Genomic DNA, 16975 nt, shown 5'->3' with positions numbered 1-16975 from the left:
GGGACCCCCCTGAAAACCAGTTGCCAGATACCTTGCCAGCCTTGTGAGCAGCCTTTCAGAGGCTGACAGTCAGGCCTCTCTTGCACAGCCCCGTTTTCATTTTCATGTCTTCTGGAACTATGTGTTCATATATTTTGCCCGCTTTCCTATTAGGTTTGTGGTTTGTTCTTTTTATGCTAGAGATTTGGGCCTTTTGTGACATAAGTTGCAAATATCTTTTCCAGCTTGTCTTTTGGCCTTGCTGATGGTGTTTGTTTTGTTGTTTGTGTTTTTGAGTAGTAGCTTTTCCCACTCCAAGGTTAGAAAGGAACTCTCTCATCTCGAACTTACATTTTTCATTTTTTACATTTAGATCCTTCATCCATTTGTAGTTTATCCTGATACGGAATGTGAACTACGGATCCTGTTTTGTTTTCCAAATGACTATCCAGTTTATGTCAATGCTTTTGTTTTTTTTAACCCATCTTTTCCTTACTCCTTGAAGAGCCACCCTTATCAGACATGTACTACATTTCTGTATACTTTGGGGTCTATTTCTAGACTTGCCATTTTGTTCCATGGGTCTGTTTGTCTATTTATGCACCAATACCACACTTGCACTTAAAAAGACTGTGTAACGTGTTCTAATACGTGGTAGGGCTAATCTCCCCTATCAAATACCGTATTGCTTTTATTTTTAGAATATTCCTGGCATTTCTTGTTTATTTATTTTTTATATGAACTTAAACTTCCCTAGTTCTAGGGAAAAAAGCTTATGTTGATATTTCTATAGAGATTATATTAAGTTTGCAAATTCATATTGTGAGAAATGACATGTTTATTGTGTTAAGTCTTACTGTCCAATAATATTGTGTCTTTCACTCTGTTATGCCTGCTTTTGTATCTTTCAGTGTTACGTCCAAGCTTTGTTCATATGGGATTTGCACGTTTCTTGATTTGTTTGGTTATTTATTTATTTTTGTAAATCCCTCCATTCAATTTTGAGAAATAATCCTTAATGCTTACATGATAGATTTGACGTTGAAACCCGGCATGTGTTTATTGGTGACCAGTCGGGACAAGTAACCATCCTCAAACTGGAGCAAGACAACTGCACCCTGGTCACAACGTTCAGAGGACATACAGGTGGGATTGAAAGCAAAATCTCCATGTGCCTGCTCTCACAGCGACCTATCTATCACCTGCTGTGTGTTCTGGCCTTCAGATGCTGTGTTGTCAAAGTGACAAAGTATAGCATGCACACAGATACAAGGGATACGTTGAACTGATTCCACAATGGTTCAGTAAGATGTTATGTCCAAAATTTTCTACACCAGTGCAAACAAAGGAGGAACAAGTCTATTTCCAGAGTGTTGGTGAGTTGGTTCTATGTCACATTGCCCTGGAGAAAGCCAGTGTTGGCATATGCTGATGAGACATTGTTTTGAGACCATGTGGCTACTGCATAAACCTCAGGAAGGCCAAAAAGACAGCTGCCTCAGTCTGTCCTTGCCCTTCTTGGAGCGAGAAGATGGCATGCAAGACAGACATGCCCGCTTCTAAGTCCGGTAAAATAAAAAAATATGGTCATTGGGGCTAGCTAGGCTGTATAAAAAGGCACGGGTTCGGTTTTAACTTCCTTCTGGGCTCTTCTCAGTGTAAAACCCAAGACTCCCTTTATTATTTCAGATTTCTTTGTTGGGGAAGGGCTCAGGATCTGTTCAGGATCATTTAAGTCAGGTAATATAAAATATCCATGCTTAGCCTTTGAAAGACTTGAATAGATGATGACGATTAGTTTTTACTGGTATTTTTAATCTGCAGTGTTGACCCTGGGAAATGAGTCACTGCCTGTTTTCGTGGCTCTTAATGGGCTTTTATGTCTCCCACAGATTACCAACCCATGATTTAGTACAGAACAGGGTTCTTATTGAGTTCAGATGGCATATAAGAGCAGAAGTAGGTGAATGAAGATGTAAAATGGGATGGTACCTAGATCATAAGGAATTTCCTCAAGGGGAAAAAAAAGAATGCAGTAAAGAGGAAATTGAATCCAGGGGAAAAGAGTCATAAAAGATAATTATCTATGTTTTCTGGGAAGAAGAACACATAGAAGCATCTGCTGTGGATAGGACCCAGGTCTTTCCTGATTGTATTTCTCTTTTTAGCCACCTCCACCCTGGCTAAGCCTGGCCTGGTAGGGACCCAGAACTGTCCCACATCAGGAACCTTGAACTGCTATGTGTCACTGCTGACTTCAGTCTCCTAATCTTTCGCTTCTCTGAACCCTTCCTCCAGCTCCCCTTACTCTTGCCCTCGTGGCCAGTCAGTCCCTGCTGGCCAGTCGCTCTTGTCCTTGTTGGCCAGTGTCTGCGTCCCATCTTCTCTCCGTTTCCAGAGGGGTGTCAGCCACTAGGCGCCCAGCGTTCTCTGGTCAGGCGCCCTCGTTCTTCCCTGAAGAACACGTCTGCCATTCACACCCTCTCCAGCCCTCCTGTGCACTCAGCCCCTGGGGCTGCTGCAAGGTCACGCTCCGAGCCCGGGGCCTTCTTCCCCACTGCACATTCAGCATTCCAGTCCAGCTGCCAGAGTCGCCTCAGTCCCTGCACACGGTCCCTTGCAGGTCCTCAGGACTCCCCTCCACTTCTCCAGACCTTCACCACTCCCCACCCCACCCGAGTCCCCTCTCCCTCCCCAGACTCCGCCTTCAAAGAAAAATAGAGGTTAGCCAATAGAGGCTTTAAAACTGTTTCCTTGCCCACCTTGTGTTCCTCTCCAACAGACTTCTTCTGCCTCCTCCTCATCTCTTGCTCTCTGGGTCTCCACATCAAAAACTGTTCCCCGTGTCTCCCTTTTGACCAGCTCACCCTTCTCAATTTATTAACATGCTCAAGTGTCTTGCCTTTCTGTTGGACAAACAAAACCCTCTCGACGCCGTATCCTGTTGTAGCAACGTCCGTCCTACTCTCTTAACAGCAGTGCTTCTTTTTCCTTTTTCTAAATTACGGTGAACTGTACCTCGTCTAAAATTCACCATTTTAATCACTCTTAAGAATACAGCGCAGTGACGTTGAGGACATTCATATCACCACCATCCGTCCACACAACATGCCCTGTCTCGTAAAACTGAAACTCTGACCCCACTGACCGCGCACCCGTCATTGCCCCTCCCCCAGCCCCTGGCAGCCACCATCCCGCTCTCTGTCTCTGAGTGTGCCTGCTCTGGGTCCCTCGCAGAGGGGACTCGTACACTAGGCGTTGTTTGGTGACCGGCTTCTTTCACTCGGCGTGATGTCTTTCTGTTGTAGCAGACGGCGGGGTGTCTTAAAAGAATATCGTCTTCCAGCCGCTTCCAGTTCTTCACCTCTCATTTCCCTTCCATCCACCTGCAGTTTGGCTCCATCTCTCGCTCCTCTGACGCTCCTGTCCCCAAGGTGGCCGGTGACCTGCTGGCTGCTGAATCCAGGGGACTTGTTTTGGACCACGTCACCCTGAACCTGTCGGCAGCACTTTACATTGTGGCCCTTCTTCTTGCCTGTGGCCGCCCTCCTTGGGTTCCTGTGACGCGTTCGCACCCGGTTTTCCTCTGCTTCTCTGGCTTGTCTTTCTCCTCTCCTTAGTGATCTTTTTTGTGAGTTCTGCCCCGGACCCTGGTCTCTTTACACTCCGCGCTCTCCCTGGTCGATCTCAGCCACTACCCCCGTCGTAGACATAAAAGGTACAGTCCTTTCCTCACATTTTTTACACAGTGAGGGACGTGGGTGCTAAACAGTGGTCACAGCGCTTGGTGGCAGGGTCAGGGGGAGGCGGGCACTGGGCACTTCAAAGAACACAGAGTGGCCACGTCACTCGGACAGGAGTGGGAGTCTGTCAGGAAGGTCTTCCCGGAGGAGGTGTTGCCTGACCTAAGATCTTTGGGAAGGAGTAAGTGTTGAGTTCATGAAAAAGAAGTGAGAAGGACACTCTAGGCAGAGAAAACCAGCGAAGTCCAGGGCATGGAGATTTGCGAGAGCGTGCTGTCTTGGGAACTCTAGTAACTGCCGTTGGTGGGCACACCGACTAGCAGGAGGCAGGCAGCCAGAAAGGAAGCGAGCGTCCGTTCGGATCACCGAGGCACTAGCCTGACGGCAGTGAGAAACCATAAGAGTTTTAAGCAAGGACGTTAGCCTGGTCAGAAGTTAAAAGATTGTTCCGGCAGAAGAATAGTAGGAAACTGTCCCTCAGAATGTGACAGGAGTGATGGGAAAGCCAAGAGTGGGTGGGCCGAAGGTGAAGTTCAGGTGGTGAGCTCAGCGGGCCTGGTGACCACACCGGGTAGTTCCCAGACCTGGTTCAGGCCAAGGTGGCTTGCAGCCTGGCTCTTTGGTACTCAGCCCTTCACTGTATGGCTGATAACTGTGCTCTGAGTTCTCCGTGGCTGCCTCCAGGCCAGAAAAGGGGTAAGTAGCTGCTGCTTACTGGTGTGTGGGGAGCCGGATGTGGCCCGTGGGTTTCCTGTCTTCCGGATTAGTTCTAGTACAGAATGTTACCTTGGCATTATGCCTTATCTTTCTCAAAGAGTTTAGAGCATTCTCATATGACTTTACCATGAAATATCTTTGAGGACTGGATGTGGCCCAGGAAAGTTACTAACTAACATGAAGGCAAATGTTGCAGGTCACATATTCAACGTATTGTTATTATCCCTAGACAGTCGTCAGTCCACTCCGGCTACAGCACATCTCATTCATTTGTAGCCAGAGCAGGGATGTCTAAGAGATTCCATGATGATGCAAGTGTATTGTCGAGCTCTTCCTATGCAATAAGCCCATTCTGGGCCCTGGGAAGTCCCAAACTCAGCCAGACACAACTCTGGAAAAAGGGGTTTATATGGATTAGTTAATCTCCTCATTCCCCCACCCCCAAAACAAAGACTTTAGGATTAACCCAGATACATTGAAGAATGATCTCAGGGGTCTTACCAGTCCAGATCCAAACTCAGAAGCAGACTGTCTTTGGTCTGTAATACAGAGGTATAGCCATTCACCCATCACTCTGTATTATAGTACAGAAAGTCATATAAAAATGTGGGGTAGTGATGGAATTGGCCTAAAGTCATACCCGGAGGCCAGCATAGCATTTACTAATCCGCGGGGACCTAGGAAACTAGTTTTATGTTCCTTTGCTCCCTCTGCTGGTTTTATTTCTGGAAGTAAATGCCAAGTAACATAGATCTTTGCTATTTATGCAGAAATTAGAATGTATTTCTACCAAAAAGTCATACACTGACTTGAACACAGAGGGGAAAAATGAGATTTTAACCACTGGAAATTCATAGTATCAATAAATTCGGTTTTTTTTTCTTTTCCTTCTAAGAATTATTTTGGTTAGTATGAACATATTGGAAATAGGAGGGGCCGAACATAAATTGCCAAAGCATACTACTTAACAAAAAATTAAATACATTGAATAAATTAAATAAATTTGTTAACTGTTAGGGGAGTTATTGAAAGTAACAGTATAACTATAACCAAAATAATGAAAACATGGAGAGGCATGGTTCAGTGCCAACATGCAGGTTCAGATCGTTAAGCTGAAAACTTGATTTTTGTTTACAGTGAAGACTTCCACATCCAGCAGACACGGATTTTCACCGAGTCAGCCAAATTATTAGCTCTCTGCATGATGAGGGCTGGGGTATAGGGGTGAATCAGACAAATAATGCTTGCTTATTCAACTTCTAGTCATGGAATCCAGTCGTTAAAGCGATAAATTCAGGTAGTCCATCAGGGTGTTATGAGTGCCGCGAGTACTGTGAGCCCCCAGTGCCACTCATAGCGCTTGCATTGGGAGTAAATAACAAGAGGGACCCCCCTATCCGGAGAGCTAAGGGGAGACTGCCGAGGAAGTCGTGTTTAAAGGATCCGTAAGGCGGGCGCCTGGGTAGCTCAGTTGTTAGGCATGACTCCGCATCAGGTCATGAGCTCATGGTTCATGAGTTTGAGCCCCGCTTTGGGTGAGCTCGAACCCCACTTTGGGTGAGCTCGAATCCCGCTTCAGGTGAGCTTGAGCCCCTCATCGGGTGAGCATGAGCCCCATAGTGGGGGAACAGGAGCCCTACCTTGGTTGAGCACGAGCCCTGCTTTGGGTAAAACACAAGCCCCGGGTGAGCCAGGTTCTCTCTCTCTCTCTCTCTCTCTCTCTCTCTCTGCCCCTTGCTCACTTGCCCCCCTCTCTCTCAAAAATAAAAAATGAATAAATAAAAATTTAAAAAAATGAATAAATGATACCATAAGGAGAAAGAGTTGTCTGTCATCCAGGTGGTGAGACCATTCTAGACTCCAGGTGTGTGAAGCGCATGCAAAGCCCAGAGTGGGAAAACGTGAACAACGTATGGAGTCGCACAGGCGGTGTGGAGAGTCAGGGGCGCAGAGTACAGGTTGAACGTGCAGGCGATATTAACAACTTTGGACAATGTTCTCAGGCAGTGGGAAACCAGTGATGAAGTAAGCAGGGTGGTAACATGGTTTCCATTTTAGGAAATCCCTGTGGCAGCAGTGGTGGTGGTTGGGTGGGGGTGAGAATGGATGTGCCAAAACCATTTGGAAGGAAGGCTAGGGTTGGAGTGCCACCTGTTTGGACTGGGAGGTGGTGGAGGGTGTGGGGAGAAGAGGAGGGATTCAAGATTGTTTTAGGAGATTGGGAGTCCGCAGCACTTGGCATTTGGGGTGGGAGTGGCTCCCAGGTTTCCATCTGGAGCATTTGGGTGGATAGTGATGCCATTTGCTGAAACAGGAATGCTAGAGTTTAGAGCAGTTTGAGGAGAGAGCACCGTGCTTGGAGCTGAACATCTTCCTTCCATTTTTTCCACTCTGGCTGAAGGGTGGTGGAGTATTCTGATGACAGGGACGCCCCAGGAGTGGTGGCAAGGGGACAGCTGGATGTCCTTTTGTGGATGTCAGGAGGAAAGCATGATCTAAGAGGTAGAGCACATTCAGCTTTACAGAAACATCCCTCGCTTCAGCCCGAGTAACTGCAGAATGTAGTAAGTGAAAGGTCAGATATTTTATTCAAGAGGCCTTGCGGTTGGAGACTCGGGTGGCTCTTGTGTAGTTACAGGGAGGCTGTTCCCCTTCCTTACCCTGCAGGGTAGGCTGGAACGTTCCGGGCGAGGTGCCATATCGCACTCGTAAAGACAGATCTGGCAGTTTCCAGCCCTGACTTTGCAGCACTCCGTGTAGTCTGTAGCTTTTGCAAGATCTGTTGTAAAAGTCTCTTAGAAATTAGTTGGGCTGTGCATTTTGGTAACGTGTATTAAATTTCTAAAAATGCTGATACTCTTTGATCCAGTTTCATGTTTGGGAATCTCTTCTAACTCAGTAGAAACATGAACAAAGTTTTACAAATAAAAATTTTCAGCTTGGCGAAATTTAGAGTAGTTAAAAGTTGAGAAAAATGTGATGGTAAGTGAAATAAGGCACATCCCTGTGTGGGGTATTATGCAACCATTAAAACCTATGTTTATGAGAAAATGTAATAATAGTATAGATAAATTTTATAATGACAAAAACCTTTATTTTTGAGAATAAATTCATTTATGATAGAAATTGCTCTGTCAGCCATATATTGTGAAGGTCACAGGCAGGGAGAAACACACCATGAAATGAGGGGGCAGAAAGATGGAGTCTGAAGCGAAGTCAGACGAAATAATGTCTGTCATTTCAAATATCATAAACCCGGGAAACCCACAATTGCTGTGGCCCCTGGCCCTCGCACTCCGACCTAGATATGGAAGGTGAGGAAGGTGCCCTGGGTGTGGACTGCGCACAGGTGCGTGTCTACACTGTTCTGGAAGGCAGGCTCGCTAACAGCCGTTGCCTTTCTGTGCTGCCGGACGCATCTGGAGGAAGGACTGTTCATCAGGAAGCTGTCTGCTGGGAAGACTGCTGGGAAGGAAGAGGCCAGTAGGTCAGCAGCTCTCCTCTCCACCCTTCTGTGCCCCCCTGTGACTTAGCGTGCTGCCTCCCCACCGACCCCTACCCCAAAGCCCTGCAGGGCACCTCTGTAGTGATGGCTTACTGGTTTTGTTCATTGTCTCTCACTCCTCTCTGCCATCCGATTCAACCGGCCAGGTGCTTACCCATTTATTAAGCACCTACTGTGTACCAGGCATTGCGCACTATGCTTGAATACAAAGATACAGAGCCTAAAATTTACCGCGGGGACAGATTTATAATCTGACAAGGTTCAATGCGGTGGGTGAGTATAGGGCTAGAAACCACACCCAGAGGTGGGGACCTCGCGTAGATGGAGAGCATTGAGGAAGGCTTCCTGCAGAAGTCACCTGAGCTGCACCTTGAAGAGAGAGTTTACTTAGGGTGATGAAAGGTCTGATGGGCCCTCCAGGCAGAGGAGTAGCCACAGGTCCCATGAGAGAATGGTTTCACCAAACAGAGCATGCATGCCCTTCTTCTCAGAATGAATCCCATCATCTTCTGCTGTGTTTGTGTTGGTCCAGTAGGGTCTGAGACTTCTTGATTTCATTATATCCTCAGAGCCTAGCGTGATACCTGCCGTGTAGAAGATGCTCAGTAGATGCTGGTTGCATTGGTTTGAAATGAGTGCTGTGAGTGCACTGGTTTGAAATTGTGGTTTGCAATTTATAAGCCAACATCCACGAGACCCCATTGTTAGGACATGTACGTAGAGCTGGGAGGGACCTCAAAATTTATTTGTTTTTCTCCCAGTCCCATCCTACTTCCCGTCTTGAAGATTTTTCTTCCATCTTTTCCACTCTTACTGAAGGGTGGTGTAATACTCTGAGCCCTAGGGGGTGATAAATATACCCTGACTTTGACTTTCTTGAACCTGGCATTGATTTTTCTCTTCCTGACTCTGGGTTACCAGGAACTCCCCTTCCCGGCTCTGGCCCCTTACAGCCTGATGTAATGTGGAAAAAACTAGAGATTGGTCTTGTTTTTAAAACTTGAATTGATCTCCTGATGGCTGGAATAGTTTGGAAACAGGCTGATGACTGCCTCAAGGCTGACTAAACAGAGGACACTGTCACAGATGGTATAGATGGGGTCTCCTGCACTACGATCATAGCTAACATTTACTGAGCGCTCCCCATGTGCTAGGCACTATTCTGTATGTTGATGTGTATATTAACTCATTTAATCTCAACAAAATTATTGTCATCCCTGTTGTACAGATGAGGTTTCTGAGGCACAAAGACATTAAATAATTTGCCCAAAGTCACTTACCTAGTAGGAGTTGAGCCTAGGATCTGGTTCCAGAGCCTGTGCACTTACAATAACCACATCTAAACTTCCTGTTGCTTCACCATAAACCATCCTCATCCCATAGTCACCAACAAAGAAGACCTGCTTCTCATGGTGCTGTGCTTATAGATGTGGGTGTGTACTGGTAGGGAGTTGAGAGGGATCCATCACTTGGCACATGGTAAGCCTTTTTTAAGATTTTCCATGTTTATTCTGACAGGATGAACAGCCCACCCAATTAAGTCTTTAATTATGTCAAATAAGCCTTTCTAACTATTCTTTTTACTAGTGCCACCATTATTTAAATCTCATATGATGCTTTAAAGAACCTACCCACTTAATATGTTGTCTTAGTCTATTCAGGCTGCCCTAACAGGCTATCATAGGCTGGGTGGGTTAGAAACAACAGATATTCGTTCTGGGAACTGGGAAGTCCAAGATCAAGGCGCTGGCTGATTGAATGTCTAGTGAGACCACTTCCTGGTTTATAGATGGCTGCTTTCTCACTGTAAGCTCACGTGACAGGAGGGACTGAGGAGCTCTCTGGGATCACTTTCATAAGGGCACCAACCTCAGTCATGGGGGCTACACCCTTATGACTTAATCACCTCAGAATATCGAGGATTAGGTTACAACGTAGGAATCTGGGGCGGGGGCGGGGGGGGGGACACAAACACAAACTAAGGAAAGGAAAAAATACATTAGTCCTCTTTCCCTTTTCTGTCCCCAGTGGCTTAACCAGTCAAGTAAGACCATCTCCAGAGCGTCTCCTTGAGATGAGCATTCACTGACCTAAAAGATGTGAGGAGTAGAATAAAGGCTGTCCCACAGACAACATTGGTCAACTAGGAAAAGAGATGCCACATGCCTGTTCCAGGTGCTAGGAACAAGGCAAAGAACATTCATGTACTTACTTCAATCATTTGCTCATTTGTCTGTGTTTATTGAGTGTCTCCCGTAAGCTGAACAGAATTCTAGATCCTAGAGACACTGTGGTGAACAAGCCAAACCCTGGCCCTCCAAGAGCTTATATTCTGTGGGGGCAGTAGACAATAACTATGTGTTCTGAAGAAAAAAATAAAACCATAAAGAGGAGAGTGGTAAGAGTGGCCAAGGAAGGTCTCTGTAAAGAGGTGGCATCTGAACAGGGATCTTTGTGAAGTGAGGGCATGCACCAGTGATAATCTGGAGGAAGAGAATCACAGGCAGAGGCAACAAAGTGCAAAGAGCTAGAAGTGGGAATGAACCTAGCATGATGAAGGGGCATCCAGCGTGATTAGAGCAGAGGCGGTGGGGGGATGCGGGGGAAGCTTCACAGTAGGGGCAGGAGCAGGACCCTTTCACAGGGTCTTGAAAGGCCATGGAGAGGAACTTTGCATTTTACTCTGAGCGGGATGGGGAACCATTGGAGGGATTAGAGCAAGGGGTGTCATAATCTGCTTTGTGTTCTTCGGTGGCCGCTTCAGCTGCTGTGTGGAGAGCAGACTACAGAAACAGGAGTAGAAGCGAGGAACCTGTGTAGGAGGCCGTGCACACAGTCTTATAGCTTGGGGCTTTTTTATTTTAACTTTTCATCTGGAAATAATTTCAGACTTTAAAGAAGCTGCAGAACAGTGCAGAGAGTTCTGTACATCCTTCACCCAGATTCCACGGATGTTAACATCTTTGAAAACTACAGCACAGACACCAAAATCAGGAAGTTAACGTTGACAGAGTCCTGTTCCCTAATCTACAGACCTTACTCACGTCTCTCCAGTTATCCCACTAATTGCCTTTTCCTGGTTCACAGTCTGATCAGCACCACATGCTGCATTTCCTTATAATGTCTCTTTAGTTCCCTTGAACACGGAACAGTTCTGAGTCTTCCTTTTTCTGTCATGACCTTGGCATTTTGAGGTCATTCTTGGCATTCTAGCCAGAAAGTCCCTCCCTTGTAGAATGTCCCTCCATTTGATGTTTCCTCGTGGTGAAATTCAGGTTATGCATTTTTTATGTGAATACCATGGAAGTGATGTTATGTCCTTCACAGTGGATCGTATCAAGAGGCGCATGATGTTGATTTGTCCTCTTTCTGGTGATTATTTGGTTAAGGTGGTGCGTGCCAAGTTTCCCCACCATAGTCACCCTTTGTAATTCGTAAGTATTTTAGGAGGAAATATTTTGAAGCCGTGTAAATACTATTTCTCATCATATTTCTGCCCAGTAATTTTACTATCCACTGATGACTCTTACCAGAAACAGTCATGACTGTGGTGCTTGCTAGATTGTGCTTTTTCTAGTCCTTTTCTCTTTGACACTTTTTGGTTGGAACTTTATGGTAAGGAAAAGCTTTCATTTCTCCCCCATTTATTTATTTATTTATTTAAATTGTTTATACCAGTATGGGCTCACGAGTTCTGAATTATTTCTGTGTGTGAGGATTCATTACCACCATTGATTTATTTTCTTGCTCACATTGTCCCAGATTTGACCAGTGGAACACTGGCTTCTTCACGGTGGTGTTTCTGACCTTTTGACCTGTCCCTTTGCTTTTTGATAACCACGTCTTGATATTTCTGACTCACGTTGTATACTACCTGCCTCGGCCCTCGAATTAACATTCATACAGCCTCGTTTCTTTCATTGAAGAATAGATAGTATGAGGGGATACTTCTAGAAGCCAAACTCAGGGTGCCATGCGTGCTCACTGCTAATGGCAGGGTGGAGGGATCATTGCTTCTGGGCCCTCAATAGACAGAGCTAGAAAATATGTGTGCACTCACACATCTGTAAGGATTTCTGTAACTTTTATGTGATGTCATACGGATACTTCCAATTCCATTCTAACACCAAAGAGCTTATTCTAACCTCCCCCCAACTGTAACTCCTATTATGAGTGAGAAAGTCAACTCTCATTATCCTCGATGTATTTACTTGTTCAATCCTAAAATACAGAATAGGTTCAGAATTGCTAACCTATAACTCATGTACAAACCTACTAACTAAAGTACTGTATTTGTGTACAAATCTTATATTTTGCCTTCGACTGTAGTCAAATTACTATTTTCCAAAGTTACTTTTGTCAGCTCACCCTCTCCCGCCTTTAGTGTGGTTATTGTATCATTCATTTGTAATACAGTTAGGTTCACTTGTTCCTGTTTATATTCTATTTGGGGTCCACACCCTGCCCTGCCAACACACTCCTTGTTAATTTTATTTACTTATTTTTCAGTATGTGAAACAATATGATTCCAAAACCCAGAACCAAACAAAAAGTACACTCAGGAAAGTGCCAGTCTGCTTCACCCCTTCTCCATGGCTGTGCCCAGGCACCTGCTAAAGTTAACACATCTCATTCATTTATTTACCCTTTTTTCTTAGATGAAAGGTAGTACAATATAGCTGTTCTTTGGCATGTTGCCTTTTACACTTTACAGTGTATCCTGGAAATCACTTTCTATCCACCTAAATGATTCTGTTCATTCTTTCTCATAGCTGCGTAATACTGTGTGGATGTACCATAGTTAATTCACCCACTCTCTTATATGAGCATTCTCCTTGTGCATATGTATCTATGTATTACTTGGTGGGGATGGGGACAATATCTTCACGATAAACTCCTGAAAGTGAGAGTAAAAGCTAAGCACAGGTATGGCTTGTTGGATACGGCCTTCCCCATTGTACTGGTTTGCGTTCTCATCAGTGATATATGAGAGTGTCTTTTTCCCCCGAAGGCTTTCCAACAAAATATGTGTCATGCTTTTTAATTTTCTAGGAAAGAATTTTGATAGTGGCTCTTATGCAAGGATGGTAGTATTAGAGGTGGCAGAAGTGCTTAGACTTTAGGTATCTTTGGAAAAAAACAATTTAGAGTTTATAGTGGATTGCTTTGGAGGCTGATGGAATAGTTCCCCACCTGAGGTCTTCTCCAATTCTGGTGAAACATAAGGCATCAAGATTAACAGCCTAAGGTAGTAACTTCTTTTTATTTGCCTGATTTATGAAGCTTTTGGTGACTCTCACCTTCCTCTTGGGCCAGCCTTATTACATATCCCAGTAAGTATATGGCATTATAATACCTAATGCTAGGCACCTGGGTAGCTCAGTTGGTTGAGTGTCTGACTCTTGATCTTAGCTCAGGTCTTGATCTCAGGGTTATTAGTTCAAGCCCCACACTGGGCTCCATGCTGGGTTTGAAGCCTACTTAAAAAAAAAAAAAAAAAAAAAAAGGCTCTAACAAATAATTTCTAACATTCCAGTGGCTTCGTGTAGCAGAAGTTTGTCACTCTTGTGACAACTCAGTGTGGTTGTTTTTGTTCATTCTGTTTTTGTTCATTCTGGTTCAGTCTGGTTGTGGATTTACAGCTCTATTCCATGTGGTGATTCAGGGACTCTGGCTCCTTCTAGAATGTAGTTTCTCCATGCCCTGGGGTCTTGGAGTCCTCAAGGAGGAAGTACAAAGAGAAAGTGAAAAAGGGACTGCTCTGGTCTGGAAGGAACGCAGATTACTTTCTGGATTCAGTTGCTGAGAACTGGTCACATGCCCCCTAGATGCAAGAGGGCCCCGTAAATGCGGTCCCTGCAGGACAGCGGCTTTCCAGGGAGCACTCCATATATGGAAGGGGAAGTATGGATCTAGGTGGACGATTAGCTAACTCTGCCACAGGTATTTAACAAAGTAAGCCATTGGGTACCGTGTGGGAATAAATAACATGTTTTGCAGGATGGAATATCCTGAAATTACTGAAGGATGGTTAAATTTAAAAAGTACAGTGCAGCCCCCCCAAATCTGCGGGGGACAAGTTCCAGGACCCCGCAGTGGATGCCTGAAACTACAGATACTACTGAACCCTAGATATACCGTGTTTACATACACTGTAATGAAAGTTATGCGAACGTGGCCTGCCTCTGAAAACATCTTCTTGTACTGTGCTTCCCCCTTCTTCCTGTGACGAGGTGAGATGATCAGATGCCTTTGCAGTGAGATCACGTGAGATGGATGGCATAGCGTTAGGCTACCGCTCACCATCCGAGGGTCCCGCAGAAGAACGATCATCTACTTCCGGACCACAGTTGTCCACGGGTACCTGAAACCCCAGGAAGTGAAACCATGGACAAGGAGGGACTGCTGTAAGCATGGAGTTCAACAGCAGGAAACCAAGAGGAGTTGTATAAAAGGAGAAGCAATATTTAACTTTGAAGGGTCAGTGAGTCTGGTAGAGGAGTTCCAAGTAACAAGGGTGGTGGGTGAAAAAAAGATTCATGTGTTTTCATTCATCTGCTCCTTCATTCATTCAAGAGACAACCCCAGAGCCTGTCTGCTGCTGGCCCCGTGCTCCGAGCTGTTATGTGGCGGTGGGGGAGGAGATGGGAGTGTCGGGGGGGAGGGGCCCCCTGCAGGGACACTGGTGGGTTGGGGTGTTTACTCCTTCGTGGGCAGGAATACGTACCAGCAGAATGTTACACAGGTATAGGGAGAAGCTATTAAACGTAAGCCAGAATAGTGGGATTTTTTTCCCTTTTGATCCTGGGGAGAAAACAACAACAACGACCTTCTGAGAATGTTATGTGAAAGAAACTTTCCTAAAAGCTTTTAAAGTGCAGCGCTTTGTTAGAACAAATTGATAATCTGAATAAGAAAAAGGCAGATTTGAAGAAACAAGATGGTATTTTCTGTTCTTTTCAGAGTATAATATTTTCCAATAATGTAAAAAAAATGAGTATTTCTCACATTCTTAAGTGTTTGTAGGCTTTGTGCCCATATCATGTGGAAAAAGTTAATATTGTTCTCATCATGCAGGAGTTTGATTTATAAGGGGACTGCCAGAGAAAGATCTGTCATAATATTTCATTGCCGCTCGGTAGACTAACGCTAATAATCAGCGTGTGTGTACCTCACGCTGCAGTTTACAGAGGGGTCCTATGTAACGGATCCAACCTCATTATCACCACAACCTATGAAGTAGGTAATGGCCAGGTTGATATTATCATTAGTTGCATGCAGATGTTCGGATGTAACCCCATTATCCCCATTTACAGTTGAGGAAATTGACCCTTAGGGATGTACATGATGTGCCCCAAATCTGTAAATTTAAATTCCCAAAGAGAGGAAATAAATTTTAAATTCCGATGTTGTAGTCTAATTATATCTGTGCTGAAGAATGAAGAATCTGGGGCTCCTGGGTGGCTCAGTTGGTTGGGCGTCCGACTCTGGCTCGGGTCAGGTTCTCACGGTTTGTGGTTCGAGCCCCGCGTCAGGCTCTGTGCCGACAGTTCAGAGCCTGAAGCCTGCTTCCGATTCTGTGTCTCCCTCTCTCTCTCTGCCCCTCCCCTGCTCACGTTCTGTGTCACTCTCTCTCTTGAAAATATATATTAAAAAAATTTTTTAAAAAAGAGTAAAGAATCCAACTAAGCTATTGAAAACTCCATTTACTTCTCATCTGTTATTGTCAGGGCGGGAGGTAGACAGAAGTCAAGGAAATATGGTTAATACTTCCAAATAGTGTGATATTTTCCATTCTTCGAATTACGTCTCTTGTCTGTCAATTAATTGCCTTTTTCATTTCCTTTGGTTTTTATATAATTGATTTTATGGTATATTAAGTTTTGTGGAAAAATGCTGAAAGGGCAGGACTTTTATTCTGGGAGTCCGTTTTTTTCTCTTCAGGGATTACTTGTGTGTTCTCTAAGCAGAAGAACTACACCAGATCCTAACGCCTTTGCATTCACATTTATTGGTGAATGCTATTGTTGCCTGGTGACGAATGTCCCGCTGTGTCTGTTCTGTCAGGTGGGGTGACTGCTCTCTGTTGGGACCCCGTCCAGCGAGTGTTGTTCTCCGGCAGCTCCGATCACTCCGTTATCATGTGGGACATCGGTGGGAGGAAAGGAACAGCCATCGAGCTCCAAGGACACAAGTAAGGCTGCTGGTGCTTTTACTAAAAACTCTGAGAAAAGATTCCCTTCTGAAAGCCTAGAACAAAGGCATGTGCTCCAGTCTCTGTGGCAGGATCTTCGCATGGGAAGGAACCCGGCAGGCACTCAACTAATGGCCACTTTGAATTGTATCCGTACCTAAGTATGTTTATTTATTTACACGTCACCTTGTTTAATTCCATAGAGGACTTGACAGTGCCTACAAAAACCGTGAAGTAAAATAATGGCAGCAAACAAATAAAAGGTAAAGGTGAGAACCAGGGAGACCTAAGAGTAAAAATTAGACAGAGAGAGAGGGAAAAAAAAAGCTTAAAAATAGAAGCCATGGAGGCCTACAGAATTTCTGTAATTGAGCTCAGATGTGGTGCCAGGACTCCCGGCAGCTTGAGGAAGAGGGGAGAGATAATATTCTTACACAATAGATTTTGTACTTCACCACATATTTATTGAAGACTCGCTTTGATTCCTATCAGGCCCTCTTCTTCCTTGAGGGACGATTTCACGGGCCGAGAGGAAAAGCGAAGGCAGCTTTGCGTTTCCTTGGAGCAGACTCTTTGCCGTGTGCTGAGAGTCACTAAGGAATTTTTTTTGATGTAGGTTCCTGGCCCCTGTCTTTGGAGATTCCGGTCACCAATGTGGAGCTGAGGCACCTCTGTTGTTCGCAGCCTCCCAGGCAGCTCTCCTGGTGGCCCTCAGACCACACTCTAATGGCTGCCCACAGGCTCCGGGGGCACATACTGGCCGTGTGCGGAAAAGAACCGTAGATTTGCTTCAAAGCTCTAAGCTCGTCTGAATTGTTTTTAACTTGGAAAGTTTCC

The 16975-nt window shown here is 45.1% G+C and overlaps 1 protein-coding gene across 1 annotated transcript in view; it reads left to right on the top strand.

The window, feature by feature from the left end:
* Positions 1-16975, top strand: part of WDFY2 (WD repeat and FYVE domain containing 2) — a 175817-nt gene that overhangs the window by 136271 nt on the left and 22571 nt on the right. Inside the window, exons 7-8 of the mRNA XM_047850493.1 lie at positions 1013-1125; positions 16012-16138. Of these exons, the coding sequence (XP_047706449.1) occupies positions 1013-1125; positions 16012-16138 (240 nt within the window). The remainder of the gene's footprint in view (positions 1-1012; positions 1126-16011; positions 16139-16975) is intronic.

This window comes from Prionailurus viverrinus, chromosome A1, assembly GCF_022837055.1.
Source record: "Prionailurus viverrinus isolate Anna chromosome A1, UM_Priviv_1.0, whole genome shotgun sequence".
NCBI classification, from domain to species: Eukaryota; Metazoa; Chordata; class Mammalia; order Carnivora; family Felidae; genus Prionailurus; species Prionailurus viverrinus.
Note: the sequence above shows the minus strand (reverse complement) of the source record. Positions and strands in the feature narration are given on the sequence as shown.